General features: G+C 40.6%; 1 protein-coding gene across 1 annotated transcript in view; it reads left to right on the top strand.

The window, feature by feature from the left end:
* Nucleotides 1-16,262, top strand: part of LOC126475013 (uncharacterized) — a 276,772-nt gene that overhangs the window by 203,104 nt on the left and 57,406 nt on the right. The window contains exon 8 of the mRNA XM_050102551.1: nucleotides 5,542-5,717. Within this exon, the coding sequence (XP_049958508.1) occupies nucleotides 5,542-5,717 (176 nt within the window). The remainder of the gene's footprint in view (nucleotides 1-5,541; nucleotides 5,718-16,262) is intronic.

The raw sequence follows: 16,262 nt of genomic DNA, 5'->3' as shown, positions 1-16,262 counted from the left end.
GTGTCATCCATGAGTGTCTGGACATTAATTTTTGTGCCATTTACAAGTGGAATTTCTTTGGGCTTTGTGAGAGGTATTTCTGTAAGATTCTGGTATGAAAATCACTGAAGGCTTGACAAATTTTCATTTTGACAGCCATATGCATTTCTCTTACATCTAATGCACAGTAGTAATTGTTTCTTTACAGAGACTGTATATCATGGAGGGTCCCATCCATCACTGAGTGTTCTGCTAGGTACTATAACTATTACTTTCTCAATTATTTTTCCTTTTTACCCTTTATTCTTTTGCAATCAATTGCTACAGCCATTTCATGGTCACTGGTACCAGTTTCACTGTGGCCATCTTCAAAGTGGTCAGGTATATATGTTGCCTACATTTCCATCATGAGTGGTTTCTAAACTATATTTTCTGAGTAGTTTTAGAGGTAGTGCTTAGCATTGTTTTACCAGATGTCTTGTCACATCCTACAATTACAAAATTGTAACTATCTAAATCACTTGTGTGCATCCCACAGACAGCCAGCTACCTAGGTAGCAGCCTTTGATGTATAGTGGAGCTCTGGTCCATTTAAATGAACGTACAATTTCCAAATCTGATATTGGACAACATTCAGTAATATGAAGATGGTATCTGTTCTTTCAAACTCTTAAAGGACTTGGTAAGATTGTCTGCCACGAGTAATAAGTGTAATGGGCAGGGGCACTAAAAATGTAGTGTGTGGACATTAAGTTGGGAATGTGGGTCTCACGAGGAGTGTGCAAGGGATTAATCCCTGTAGTCACACTATCCTCCATGCTCTCGGTGGCTCAAATGGATAGAGCATCTGCCGTGTAAGCAGGAGATCCTGGGTTCGTGTCCCGGTCAGGGCACAAATTTTCAGCTGTCCCTGTTGATGTATATCAATGCCTGTTGACAGCTTAAGGTCTTGATTTAATTATCATTACATTCAGTAATGTACCGCTGCACCCCATGAATTGTAACATTCTTAGATCTTCCTCACATGCTGTCTATATGGTGGTCAAGATGCTGCTCAGAGTTGCCTCTGTCAATGATGGCGGCCCCACAATGGACATCTACTGTGTAAATGTCATTCCTGCAACTACAACTTCAAATCTCAACTGGCCTTAGCAGTTTCAAATGGGTTCATGCCAACAAATACAGCAGATCATTCTACCAGGTTGAATCCTTTCTCCTGGAGGAAGCTGTTCATGGGGTTGTTGCACTGTGCTCCTGCATTATTATCCTGAAAGGCAAATTTATCACCAAAATATTGGCAGCAGATCTGTACAGTAATCTTGAGGATCCTGCCCTAATACAGAACAACCCTAAAATTACTCTCAATACTGATGAGAGGCACCTCGCATCAGTACATGACACCAGCGAAAAATTTAACTCGCCAAACTCTGTGCTGAATACAAGGCACTGCATGCCTGAGTTATGACTGTCAGACAAATCCTGCACCCAAATGAACCCTGACACAGAGGTCTTGTACAATAATACACCAGCAATAAGTGACTGAGATCTTAGGGTGATGGTGTACCAAGCAACATCTTCTTTTATGTCACTGAATGATATTCTTTGTGTAGAAGCTCAGTCATTGAAAAGTTATCAAAAGAAACAGAAACATGGAAAGGAACTTATATAAACATAGAAATGATTGGTCTACCAGGAATAGATTTGTCTTATTACCACATTTTGGCTGATGCATTGCATTCTACTATAACAATGACATGGAACCAACAAATAGAAGATGATAATAAGCAATGATAAGCAGATACTGGACCATACAGAGTGAACATAGCATGTGATGACCATCATTTTGTTTGCATGTCTGTAATTGAGCATGTAGCTTCATCTACTGCATTGACTCAGTGCTGGAGCATTGCAATAGATATGTACAGTTCTGAAATTTTCCTGGCGTATTTCTTCTTCTAATAATTTCCGGGTATGCAGCCAGATCCCGTCGACATTCTGCCATCATTATGGTGGCAGAATGTCGACGGGATCGGGCTGTATACCTGGAAATTATTAGAAGAAGATATGTACAGCTCTGCATAAATAGTTTATTGTTGTGAACTTGTATTATGGGCAGGACTTATGGCTGACGTGTCATTGCAGTGCCTTTCATTTCACAAATCTCAACTAACTCAGAATGCAATTAGCATGCGAATTTCATCAGTGGCACACTAAATGTTAAAATGTAGTGGTTTTAGGTTAGAGATTGTCAGAGGATCCAGTTAACTGGTAAGTTAGAATTCTGAGTAGCATGCTATATTACCATATGAGCTGACAAGGAACTTGGATCCCAGATGGAACAAATGGCAAAGGCTCCTGTCACACCGTGGTAGACATGATGCAACCAGCAGTCAACCATATGTTCCCTCTGAAGATGGCCCCTGTGATGGGCTGAAACTGGTTGACACTAATCAAACAAAAAACATGATTAAGACTGTTTTCTTAATACTAAGTTAAAAGTGCCTGACATTTCATCCATCACATCTAAAAGGGATATAATTGATGGGCAACTTGTTCATAATGGACCTCCAGTAAGCGCTGTTAACCCTTTGTGTACTTGAATACAAAATGTGGTTGAAGGAAATTCCCCAGGTACAAAACCAAGCCCTTTTTTGACTCCACACTATATTACTTAGAAATTCTGCTTGCAGCTTAGTGTGCCTTCACACCATGTTGAATTCCCAAACATTGTTTTGTAAATGTAATAATTTGTGTATTATTGCCATGGACCTCTTCAGATTTATAAAGTCTATTTCAGTCACATGCATTTTGTTTGATTAATGTTGCAATTTTTTGAAACATTGGTGTAGGAACGAGTAGTATTTGGAAAATAAAGAGCATTTGCTTCTACTTAAATGTTGGCAGCTCAAAGCTCATACAGGCTGACTTATTGATTGTTTATTAAGTCATAGAAGGTGATGTTTTGCTTCAATAATCACTTGACTGCAGGTGAAAGCAAACAACAATGGCTTCGAAAGTCATTGTTCCTACCAATTGTAAAGTGCATGCTGTAACGTGATTGACAGCTACTCAAATTCATTAGAAGTTGTGCATACAGTGGTGAGTGAAGAAAATGTTAGACAGTGGTTTCAAAGACTTTAAAAGTGGGTGTACAATGCGTATGATGAAGGGCGAAGTGGTAGATCCAGCATCCTAATCTATGAAATCAGGTAACAAGCAAACTTAAAACTGTCATCTGATTTGTGATTAACAACTTCTGCTATGGATGATGAATTTCCTCATGTTAGATGCACCACTATTTACACAATTTTCGTAGAGAAGTTAGGATATTACAAACTATGCAAGATGGATACCAAACGTGCTTACTCCTCAACACAAAGAACAAAGAAAAGACAACCATTTTGGACCACTGCAAAAAAAATATGGAAATTATTTGAAAATAAAACAAGCAATCTCCTTCTTAAAGAAATGGGTTGGTACACAGTGATTTGAACATAATGAACTCAAGACTGTTGTTGTCAACAGGTTTAATTCCCATGTGGAGAACTTCTAAGCTGAGAGGTTCAAGCAGGCAATGTCACATTATGAAAAGTGTCAGGAAATCCCTTAACAGTAATGGAAATTCCTGGATGGAGCAATATGTAAAATTAGGGGAACGGAACCACATACTTATAGCTGACTGATATATGGAGCACAGAACCATGCAACTGTAAACATCATTCTCAATAGCTTTTGAGATTTTGCTCTTTTACAAGTGCCTTACATCTGTGTACTCATGTAAATATCAAGCAAGCAGTTCCATAGTATAACTGAAGAAACAACTTTAGTATAGCTGAAGAAACAATGGCTTTTTTCAAACTGGAATGTTCATTTTAGCCTTTGTAACCACAAATTGTAAGTAGAACTATAGTGATTGGTAATTTTTTATAGGCCATATGACATACAGAGTTAGTTTATAACACCTGATTCTATTTTTTAACACTTTGGAGACTGGCCACTTAGCAGTATAATGGAGTTAGGAAATTGGCCATTTACTAAAGTGTTAGTGGCACACATGTAATTGATGTTTCGTCAAGAGAAATACATATTAAAAAAAGACTAAGCTCCAAGATTTATTTTTCATACTTACTTCCTAGATAGATTTAAAAAAATAATAAATGACAGAAAGTATAATTATCCTCCCAAGAAAAAAGTGTGAGGAGAATTATTGAACAATTTCTTCCTCTTGAGCTTCTAAAATGTCTTACTCACTCAACAGATATCACATATTTGAAGCAGTGTTACAGAAAACTGGGAAACCTAACAAGTACATACACAAAATTACATCAATGCAATCATAGTGGTTCAGCTATTCACGACAGCAGCTTTTACATTCGCTAATGTTCCTTTCAAAGTAATTCTACAAATTGACAACAGAAGGCAGCACTAGTCCAGGCACAGTTCATGAGACTTCTGTACATTGTTTGCACATGAAATGAGTCTAGTTTTCAAGCATTAGGTCTCTTATGTTTTGAGAAAATTGTGGCCCGACATACACTTGGATGTGGTCTTTTTACCACAAAGTTGCAGCCCAAGCTATGCTTGGGCTTGATCTCCAAAGTGTTAACTGACTTACCCCTCCAAGTCCCTGCAGATTTTCCTCCATGATCATAGGTACAAAATCTGATGAACTGGGTGAATGAATATTCTAAGCTAGTCACTGCTAAAATTATTCTTATACTGCTTGCTGCATTTAAGTATTTATTCATTCATTAATACATTCATTCACCATGTTCCATGGTTCCCATCATGACGAGTCTTCAGGGTGTGGATTAAGTTAAGCTATACATTAACAAAAGACACACAACTTGTGGAAATTTTACCTGTACACTATATTAACAATAAACTATTATTACACTCTTACTGCTATTTTTTCTCTCAGCTATTAAATTAAAAGGAAAATTTCTACTTTGGAATAGGCTTCTATTTCCTAGTTAAGTTAAATGCCTGCTGTTTCTTTCTATTAGTGGCTTAATATTTGCTTGATTACATTGATTTTTTTCAGTCAGGAAACACAGCTATGTCTGTAATAATATGAGCCTATTTACAACATCCTACTACCTGCAATGCAGCTTTACAGTGAACACTGCCCCTTGCCATTAGCTAAACGAAATTTTCATTCCTTGAATCTATGTGATTTAAACATGTAAAACTTTATTAAAATGGTCTCTAGCTGATTTCATGGTTCTGACTATTAGCTTGTTTGTATCCTGATATAATACTGCGACACAACATTCAGAGAGCTTTTGAGTACAATATTCCTTAAACTGATAGGCTTGAGATTTAATTTCATTTGGCTTATTTGTTACTCCACCTGTATTGTATAGACATAAACAAATATCTAAGATTATTATCGTGTAATTGGATAGATAAAAAATATCTACTCAACAAGCAGCAGCAGGAGAAGACACACACACACACACACACACACACACACACACACACACACACACACACACACATGATTTGATTAGTATCAGATTTATTTCATGCATATTAGCTGTAATGATACTCTATCTGCAGGGTAATTGAAGGAAGATACAGTTACTTTGGGAGTGGACTGGATCTAGGAGACTGTGGCCTACGCATCACATCTGTTACAGCACAGGACTATGGCCAGTGGACATGTTCAGTCAATTTTCTTAGTGCGGCTTTGGAAAATATTGTTAATACTGAACATATTCAAGTTAATCAGAAAGGTGAGTGAGTTATGTTTCGCTCATTGATATTTTTATTGAAAATATCCAACAGATAAAAATGCTAAAACTTCTTAAAAAGATACTGAATTAAAATTTCACATCACAATTATAATTTATTATACACTAGTCATAACTTTTAAAAAGGCATTCTTCTCTTTTCTCGCATCAAGATATCACAAGTACTGACTGCAGAAGACTCAAATGGAAACTAAATGTATAAAGTAACAGTCAGTTCATATAGATTTATGAATGCTAATTTCAGTGAACATTTAAAAATGAGGACCATCAACCCAGACAATTTCAAAAAAAATTTTTCTCTTGATCCCTTCATTAACAAATTTTAGTATTACTCATCTACAAAATGCATCATCCACACAGTTCTGTCTCTTGGTTCTCAATATATGAATCAGAAAAAAACCACAAATTTTTGACAAATAGAGTTTTGTTGACATCTGCTTTCAAACAGTACTAAAACACAGCTGAAGTCATTGCAACAATCTTTATTTTTTGAACTGTGCAGGAACGAGCAGTGAACTATTTGATTATCAGTTACTGGTCAGTTTTAAATATCTTTTTTTAGAGTAACTATTTTACTTTTCTTTTTAATGGAACATTCAAACGTTTGTTGCCCTGGATGACATTTTCTGCTTGATAGTTTTTGGCAAGTTGTATGGTCGTTGCATGTTCCACTATCTCCTCATCCCTCCAGTGCTCCAAGAGAGTGTGGGTGATACTCTCTTTGTGTCTTTGCAGTAATGGAAGAATAATGCAATGTGATTTGTGAAATACTTCTTCTTCTTCATCTTTGGCCAGTATTGCCGCAAGGCTTTCTTTCTTTCTTTCTTTTGCTACCGCCTTTATCCCGCATTGTGCGCAGGGTCGGCAGGGTTTAGTATGGAGTTGGCATGGTTCATTTTAAGGAGTGGCCAGATGCCCTTCCTGCTGCCACCCCATACCCCCCAGGATGGAAGTAGTGTACCCCAGCTGTCTGCATCCAGTGTAAATCGTGAAATAGTGTGAATGTGTTTCAAATGTCTGCAAGTCATGTAACTGAGGCGGGACATGGGGACCAGCCTGGTATTCACCTAGTAGGATGTGGAAAACTGTTGTATGTAAAAGAAGAGGAAGACAATCACTTGCTTATACTGGATTGATGCATGGAGCATGTAACAAATAACAAAAAACATCATACACAACCTTTCTTTCACTAGCTCTTTTTCCAGCAATAATACAATTGTTCACACACACAACCTCATGACACAAATGCACCCTCTCATGGCTGTGGCAAGATTAATTATTGATACTCGATTAATGAAAGCAGTTGCCTGAGCTGATGGAGGCGGGGAGGGGATAAGAAAGGATGCAAGGTAGCTGGAAAGGGGTAGTTGTCTGGACAGATGACTTCACGGCTGCACAACAAAACAAAAAAAGTGCAGAGTTTCAACAGAAATAAATGTGGGAAGAGGAGGAGCCGGAGTCTTTGGGGAACTGAAGGTGAGAAAAAAAGGGGAGGAAGGAAAGGTGGAAAAGAGATGTGAAGATGAAAGATGAAGATGGAGAAAGGGAGAGCAGAGAGAAGCACTCACACTGCTCATTTCCTTCACCGCCTCTCCAAAGTTCCTGTCCCCTTATGACCAGTCGCCCGTCAGTCACTATGGATGTGACATCCTTGTACACAGACCTCCCCCATGCCCATGATCTTGCAGCCATGGAGCACTACCTTTCCCAGCATCTTCCTAATACCAAACCCACCACCTCTTTCCTAATACTCGTAACCAACCACATCCTGACCCACAATTATTTCGCTTCTGAGGGCAAAATCTACAGACAAGTCTATGTTATTGACATGGAACTTGCATGGAATCATCCTGTAACAACTTATTTATGGACCATTTGGAGGAATCCTTCCTATCCAGTCAACACATAAAACCTCTTGTCTGTTTCAGATTCACTGATGACAGTTTCACGATCTGGACTCCTTTGTTCCTCCTCCGCCTGTTCCCAATCTCCTTCACGGGGTCCTTCTCAACTCATCAAGTGACATTCCTACATGTTGATCTCCACTTCTCAGATTGCTTCATAAATACATCAATCCATATCAAGTTTACCATTTGTCAGCAGTACCTTTGACATCTGACACCCACTCCTCCATATAAAATGTCTCTTCCTTACAGCCTTGCTATTCATGGACACCACATGTGCCTTGCAAAACAGGAATTGTCAAAATATGCCAATAACCTTACCAGAGCCTTTACTGACAGACAATATCCTACCTAGCTCTTCCATAAACAGGCCATCTGCTCCACTGACACCACATTAAAGCTGTTAACCAACCACCGACAAGCACTCCTCTGATCACCTGGTATTGTTAGGCCTCGAAAAGCTTAGCCACATACTCCAACATGGCTTCACTAACCTCACAATCCGAGATGAGGAATATCGTACCCAAAATCCTTCCCACTTCCCACAAAATAGCGTTCTGCCACCCTGCATACCTACAGAATGTCGTTTTCTATCCCTCTTCCAATCCTTCTGCCAGTCCTGCACCCTTTGAGTCATTCCTTTGTGGTCAGTTCAGGTGCAAGACCTGTCCCACACACCAACCCACCACTTCCTACCACAGTACAACCACGGTCATTTCCTACCCAATAAAAGGCAGGGCCATATGTGAAAGGAGCTGTGTTACACATCAGATATGCTGCTATTACTAGTTAGTATGAGCCCTTGGTATAAATTTTAATTCATTGCTTTGGCCTATATGCATTATTGTAGATAAAGCTGAGATTTAATGTTCCTGTGGAACATATGATTTAATTTGATTAATGTATCATCTAAACCTGAGGGACAGGCAGGATTATCCTCATTTCATGCATTGCTAAGGTGCTATTCCAATATTGGAGAGCGTCTACAGTACTGAAATGAGTTAATAAAGGGAATATCAAGCTGAATTAGGCGTGAATTGGAGTTTGTGTTAGAGAGGGAGACATACTAAGGTTAACTGTGCTGCTCTGTTAGCCACAGTGCCAGGTTGCATAGGGTCCAGCGCATCTGCCTTATGAGCATGACACCCAGATTCGTATTACAGCCTTGGTAAAGTTTTATTCATTGCTTTGGCCTTAATTTATTACTATACAGCATTGTATGTGGGCACGACAACTGTCTACTCACGTGAATGTTCACCACCAAACTGTGCCAGACTACAAACTTAATTAACCAATTGCCGAATAGGCTGCACACTACAACATAAATGACTTCAACAGCTGCTTCACTGTGTGGGCCATTTGAATACCCCTTCCGGCACAAGTTTCTCTGAACTATGCAGATGGGTACTTTCTGTCCATCACATCATGTGCTCTTGCAATCTCCTCAGCCTAAACGTCCGCTAACTTGTTGCCATTGCCTCACCGTGCCTTTTCCCTTCTCTCTTCTGCCTGTACCACTCTTTCTCCATCCTAATCAGGGACTGTCTTCTTCCACCACTCTTCCCCCCTCCCCCCTATGTGGGAATTCTCCCTCTCACTCTCTCTCCATCTCCTCCCCCCTTTTTCAACCCCTCTCCCATCTCTCTCCCCTCCCTTTCTCCCACTTCATTTTCAACTTTCTCCCTCCTTTTTTTCCCTACTTCTCCTTTTTCTCTCTCAGTTCCCCCTCTCTTTTTACTTTTTCATCTTGTTGTGCAGCTACGAAGTCATCTGTCCGTTGACCTGCCTCCTCCTTCCTCCTTCCGTCTTTCCCTACCCCACCCCATCTCCATCAGCTCAGGTAGTTGATTTCAACAATCCAGTATCAATAATTAGTCTTGCCTTGGCCACAGGAGTGTGCATGTGGGTGGTTATGTGTGTGAATGTATGAACTATTGTTGGAAAAAGAGATAGTGCTTGAGAGCTAGTGTGAATGCCGTTTTTTATTATGTGTAACTCTGTCCCACAATCCATAATAGGTGAGTGGTTGGCTTTTTCTCATTTTACATTTTGCTCCATCCACAACTAGCATTGCTGTTATAAGAGTCTCGGTATTGTTAGTGGCCTGATGCCACCACTCCCCCCAGGATGGAATTCAATGAAACCTGTCTCTCTGCATATAGTGTGACTCTCATGTTCAAGTGTGAGACTGTTTTTCTAAATGCTTGGGTATTGTATATCTGAGGTGGGATGTGGATACCAGCCTGGAATTCAACTAACTGTATGTGGAAAACTGCCTACAAAGCACATCCAGGCTGGCCGGCACTCTGGCCCCTGTTTTTAATCGACCAGGCAGATTCAATCTGGGGCCAGTGCACCTCCTGTCTCTTGGAAGCAGACACTTGAATATTCTTGGCTATCTGGGTGGGTTTTTTTATGACAAAGTATAATAAACTGTTGCAACATTATTTCACTGTCCCATTTGAATTCAGTTGTACCTGTCCTCTACTGAAATGATTCTACTGTAATTGCATGTACTTCCCATTAACATACGCATTTTTAGTGATTATTAGTAGTGGTGGTTCTGGGTCTGCAATACAGATTCACTTTATTACAGCTTCTATGCCTCTGTAGGTATAAGAATTGGATGGGTCAAATTGAGGTACCAGTTCTTATCAAAGTTGTATACAATGAGCAAACCAAGTCCCAATAGTAGTTTGTTAGCCACAAGGTGGAACAAAGCTCAGTAATATGAATACACTATGAGAAAGGTCAAAGCTTACCACAGACAGTTTAGGTACAAATAATATGGAGAGTTTGGTGGTCATCTCTCTAAGGCAAGACTAACCGTGTGGTCTGTGCTGGATCCATATCTTCTTTCAATCAAGGTACAAGTTATGTCTTATGCATAGCAAACACATAAGAGCAGAAAAGTCTGACTTTGCACAGATGCTCAGTTGCGGTGGGGGAGAGAGAACTATTGTTGCTGGTGGTGTTGTTGTTGTCTTCAAACTGAAGGCAGATTTATTGCTGTTCTCCATCCTGTTCCACCCTGTACAAGTCCCTCCACTGCTGTGTAACTACTGCAGTCTACTTCCACTTACTGTAGTCTAGCTTTAGTCTCCCTCTACAAGAATTGCCCTCCACACTTTCCTCTGTGACCAAATTAACTATCCCTTGATGCCTCAGGATTTGTCTTATCAACTTATACCATCTTTTGATTGGCTGGTGCCATAAGACTCTTTTCCACCCAATTTTATGTGGTTCGTCTTTAGTTACTTGATCTACCCATGCAATATTCAGCTTTCTTCTGTAACATATTTCAAAAATTTCCTTTCTCTTGTTGTCTGTATTGGTTAGCATTCATGTTTCACTTTTGTATAAGATGAGAGTCCAGACAAATACTTTCAGAAAAAACTTTGTAACACTTATATTTACACTTGATGTTAACAACTTTCTATTTTCTGAAATCCAGGTCTTGCTGTTGCGTTGCCATTTTATATCCTATTAACTTTGGACGTTGTCCCTTATTTTGCTGCCAAATAGCAAAACTTGTTGGCTACTTTCAGTATTTCCTTTACATTACTTTTAATTAAAAGTATCGATTTTGATTCTAATGGATAAGATTAGCTCGTTGAAGAAGAGCTGCTCATATTTCTCACCTTGTAACTTTATAGAAGAGCCTGTTTCTGGAATGCAGATGCAGAGCACTGGCAATATATTTGAATATGTGTTCAGTGGTTGACCATATTGGTACTTCATTTATTAGCCTCTTTTTCAATGGAAAATTTTTTCTGTGTGTAGCCTCCCTCCCAAAAAGTGGTATTTCAATATTTCTCTGTAGCAGGGAAAAATTCGAAGATCACAGTAGCTACCAATGAAGTGGTACTTCCCTATAGCAAAAAAAAGAAAGGTTCTACACTGCATAGAGGACCAAGGGCACTAAGATTCTACTAGTCCTACTCCTTCAAACTACTGCAATATGAACTATACTGATACTCACACCTTAACGACTTAAAGGAAATTGTTTCCTAGACAAACAAATTAATTAATAATTCAACTTTTCATGAATCTTCACACTTTAAAATCAATTATAACACATCCTAAGATATGCTTCCCCCCCAGATAGGGAATGAAAAGTCCTCAGAATACTGCATGTTTACATTCATAATCATATACCATTCCACTTCATCTTTTGCTAGTTAGCATTCACTTTCTTCACACTGAGATTACCAAACAAGTGTGTGAGCTGCATTTGTGTGAGTGTTTATGTGATTGTCGTCTAATTTTGATGAAGGCCTTACTGGACAAAAGCTATATTTGTGACAGTCTTTTTGCTGTGCCTATCTGCGACACAGTATCTCCACTATACGGTGAGTGCCAACTTTCCTTTTCACAATATTGTAAGATTACCAAATATTTATTTGTTCAAATGACCAATAACAGTTAGAAGATCCTGCAGACACCTCAGTGTCCTAAACTTTGATACTAAGCACATAGGTCAAATGGTAAGCCTTTTATAATAATTGTCACATTCTATAATATTCTTGTAAGTATTTAAACAATGGAAAATCAGCATGGAATAATGACAATATTATGAAAAGGGTAGACTGCTACTCATCATATGGTGGAGATGCTGAATTGCAAATAGGCACAACAAAAAGACTTTCAAACACATAAACTTTCAGCCAAACAGGCCTTCATTGGAATTAGACAACACACACACATCACAAACGCAACTCACACACATATGACCACAGTCCCCATCTGCCAAGGCCAGACTATGAGTAGCAGTGCATGATGGGAGAACCGATCTGGGTGGTGGGTGTAAGGAGGAGGCTGGGGTGGGTTGAGAGAGGGATAGCAGGGTAGGGGCGAATGTCAGTAAAGTGCTCCTTGTGGGAGGATGCAGAAACGAGGTGGATAGAGAGGAGCAGTCAGGAGGTTAGACGAAGGGCATGGGAGAGAGAGGGGGGGGGGGGGGGGGAGGCCAGCAGGAAAGGAGAGAAGTAAAGTGAATGTGTTGGTGGATTAGAGGGCTGTGTAGTGCTGAAGTGGGAACAGGGAAGTGGATAGATGGGTGTCCATCTGCTCACAGTTCAGAAAAGCTGGTGGTGGTAGGAAGGATCCAGATGGCACAAGCTGTGAAGGAGTCATTAAAATGAAGAACATTGTGTTGGGCAGCGTACCCAGCAACTGGGTGGTGCAGCTGATTCTTGGCCACAATTTATCTGGTTCCATTTTAGCTTGCAGATAACATGATTGGTTTCATAGTTAGCCCCCTTGCCTCTGATGGGGTAGGTGATGCTTGTGGCAGGACTGGAGTAGGTGGTGTTGGGAGGATGTATGGGACAGGTCTTGCATCTAGATCTGTTACATGCATATGAGGTATGAGGCTAGGGGTTGGGAGTGGCGGCTGTGTAGGGATGGATGAGGATACTGTGTAGGTTTGGTGGTGGTGGAATACCAGTGTGGAAGAGGTGGGAAGGATAGTGGATAGAACATTCCTCACTTCAGCACACAATGAGGGTATTCGAAACCCTGGCGAAGAATGTGTTTCAGTTTCCAGTCCTGGGTGGTACTGAGTCACCAGGGGACTGCTTCTCTGTGGCCGGGTGATGGGACTTTGGGAGGTGGAGGGTGATTTGAGAGATAAGACATGGAAGACCTGTTTCTGTACAAGTTTTGGAGGGTAGTTACAGTCTGTGAAGGCCTCAGAGAGAGTCTTGGTATATTTTGAGAGGGATTGCTCATCACTATATATACAACAGCCACAGATGGCTAGGCTGTATGGAAGGGACTTCTTTGCATGGAATGGGTGGCAGCTGTTGAAGTGGAGGCATTGCTGGTGTTTGATATGGATGGAAGCACTGATGTAGCCTTCTTTGATGTGGAGGTCAACATCAAGGAAGGTGGCTTGTTGGGTTGAGGAAGACCAAATTAAGCAAATGGAGGGAAGGTGATGAGCTTCTGGAAGAATGTGCAAAGGGTGTCCTTACCCTCAATCAAGATTATGAAGATATTATCAATGAATCTGAACCAGGTGGGTGTTTTTGAATTCTGGGTGATTAGAAAGGATTCTTCTAGATGGCCCGTCTGCAGAAAGAACTGCAATCCACAACCTAAAAAATGACACTAGCCATATAATCCTACCTGCTGACAAAGGCTCCACTGATGTTGTTTTGAAATACAAGGATTACCTGCCAGAAAGACTCCACCAGCTGTTAGATTCATCTACCTACAAACCCTGCCACAGTGATCTCTTTCAGAAATCCAACAGGATCTCCAGTCTCTCCTCATAACCTTAGGTCCATCCAGAACCAATGCCTGGAGACTATCTGTTTCCTCATCCCTAACACTCCTTGTACTCCTACTTTCTACATGCTTCTGAAAGGCCATAAACCGACCCCCCCCCCCCGCCCCCAAGGACACACCATTGTGGCTGGTTACTGTGCCCCCACTGAGAGAACTTCTGCTCTTGTAGGCCAAGACTTTCAGTCTATAACCCATAACTCACACTTCTATATAAAAGACACCACAGACTCTCCACAGTTCCTGTTCCTTTACCACATGGTGCCCTGTACGCACTATTGATACCACCTGCCTTTACAGTAATATCCCTAATGTCCATGGCCTTGCTGCTATTGTACTCTATCTTTCCCTGTGACTGATGAATTCTGAATCTACGACCTCCTTCCTAGTTGCCACGAGCAATTATATTCACAGCCACAATTACTTCTCCTTTGAACACGCCACTCACAAATAAATCCGGGATATGGCAATGCGCACCTACATGGCACCATCCTATTCCAAACTATTCATGGTCCATCTACAGGAATCCTTCCTAAACATCCAGAATCCCAAACCCCTCACCTGGTTAAGATTCACTGATGATATCTTTGTGACCTGGATCGAGGAGGGGACACCCTATCCACATTCCTCCAGAACCTCAACATCTTCTCCCCCATTCACTTCATCTGGTACTCCTCAACCCAACAAGCCAACCTTCCTTGATGTTAACCTCCACCTCAAAGATGGCTACATCAATAGTTCTATCCATATCAAACCTACCAACCACCAGCAATACCTCCACTTCGACAGCTGCCACCCGTTCCATACCAAGAAGTCCCATCCATACGGCCTAGCTGCCCACTGAACCTACATAACATCATCGCCCATCTCTACACAAGCTCCACTCCCAACCCATTGCCTCATATCCCTCTAATAGACTTAGACGTAAAACCTGTCCTGTACATCCTCCCGCCATCACCTGCTCCAGTCTGGTCACTAGCATCACCTATCCCATCAGAGGCAGGGAGGGCTACCTGTGAAACCAGTCAAGTTATCTACCAGCTAAACTGCAACCACTGTGTAGTGTTCTATGTGGGCATGACAACCAACAAGGTGTCTGACCACATGAATTGGCATTGACAAAATGTGGGCAAGAAACATCTGGATCCACCCAGTTGCTGAGCACACTGCCCAACACAACATTCTTCATCTTAATGACTGCTTCACAGCTTGTGCCATCTGGATCCTTCCTACCAACAGCAGCTTTCCAGAATTGCTCAGGTGGGAACTTTCCCTGCAGTATATCCTATGTTTCTGTAACCCTCCTTCCTTCAAACTTTGTTAGTCATTGTCCTACACCCACCTATCCCTTTTCCCCGTTCCCAATCCAGCACTACACAGCCCTCTATTCCACCAAAACATCCACAATCTTTTTCCTTCTCCCATTTTCTGCTGCCCTCCCCTCCCTCCCCTCTAACCTTCCGACTGCCCCTAGCTGCCCTACGCCCTCTCCACCTCATCCCTGTATGCTGTTACATGCAGCGTTTCACTGTTGCCCACATGTACACTGCTATCCCCCCTCCCCTCCCCTCCCAGCCACAAGGCAGTGGACCAGCTTGGTCCATGACCACAAAATCAGAAAATGTGTCTGGTACTAATAAATATAAAATATTATACATAACTGTTGTAAATACTATCACATTCCACATCCACCACACATTCTCACTTTTTTCTGTACAATACTGAATTTAATGTTTCTTTTTCTGTAGTACATACTTCTTTGTATCAAATTGTAAATCATCTAACTGTGCACATAACTCACGTGTAACACATTCAAAGTGTAAGTAGTGACTAGTATGAGATTTGTGTATAAAACTCTGTTGTCCCTAAAGCTGTATAATGAGGTGCCAAACTGACTTTTAAAACAATAATATAAGATGGTGTTAATAGGTTCAATCTGTAAATTTTCAATAGTAATCTCTTAGTAATGGAAGAACACAACAATTTGTGTCATTACTGTAGACAATATGTTATTAGTAATAACAGATGAAGATATATTGCCAGTAATATGTGAAGTCTCAGTGCTAATAGGCAATGAAATTCCAGGACTAACAGATGAAGGTGAGGTCTTAGTAGTGACTGAAGAGAGTAGCATGTCAGTAGTAACTCAAAGTATTGACTTAATAATATTGACAGATGAAAGTGGCTTATCTGTAAAATCTGTGTTTTAATCAGTTTCTCCACTGAGAGAGGACACCACATTAGCTTCTACTTTGTAGACACCACATTAGCTTCTACTTTGTAGATTCAATTCATGTGTAAATACTGTAATTTTCTTAATTGTAACTTGATC

Source organism: Schistocerca serialis, chromosome 4, assembly GCF_023864345.2.
Source record: "Schistocerca serialis cubense isolate TAMUIC-IGC-003099 chromosome 4, iqSchSeri2.2, whole genome shotgun sequence".
NCBI classification, from domain to species: Eukaryota; Metazoa; Arthropoda; class Insecta; order Orthoptera; family Acrididae; genus Schistocerca; species Schistocerca serialis.
Note: the sequence above shows the minus strand (reverse complement) of the source record. Positions and strands in the feature narration are given on the sequence as shown.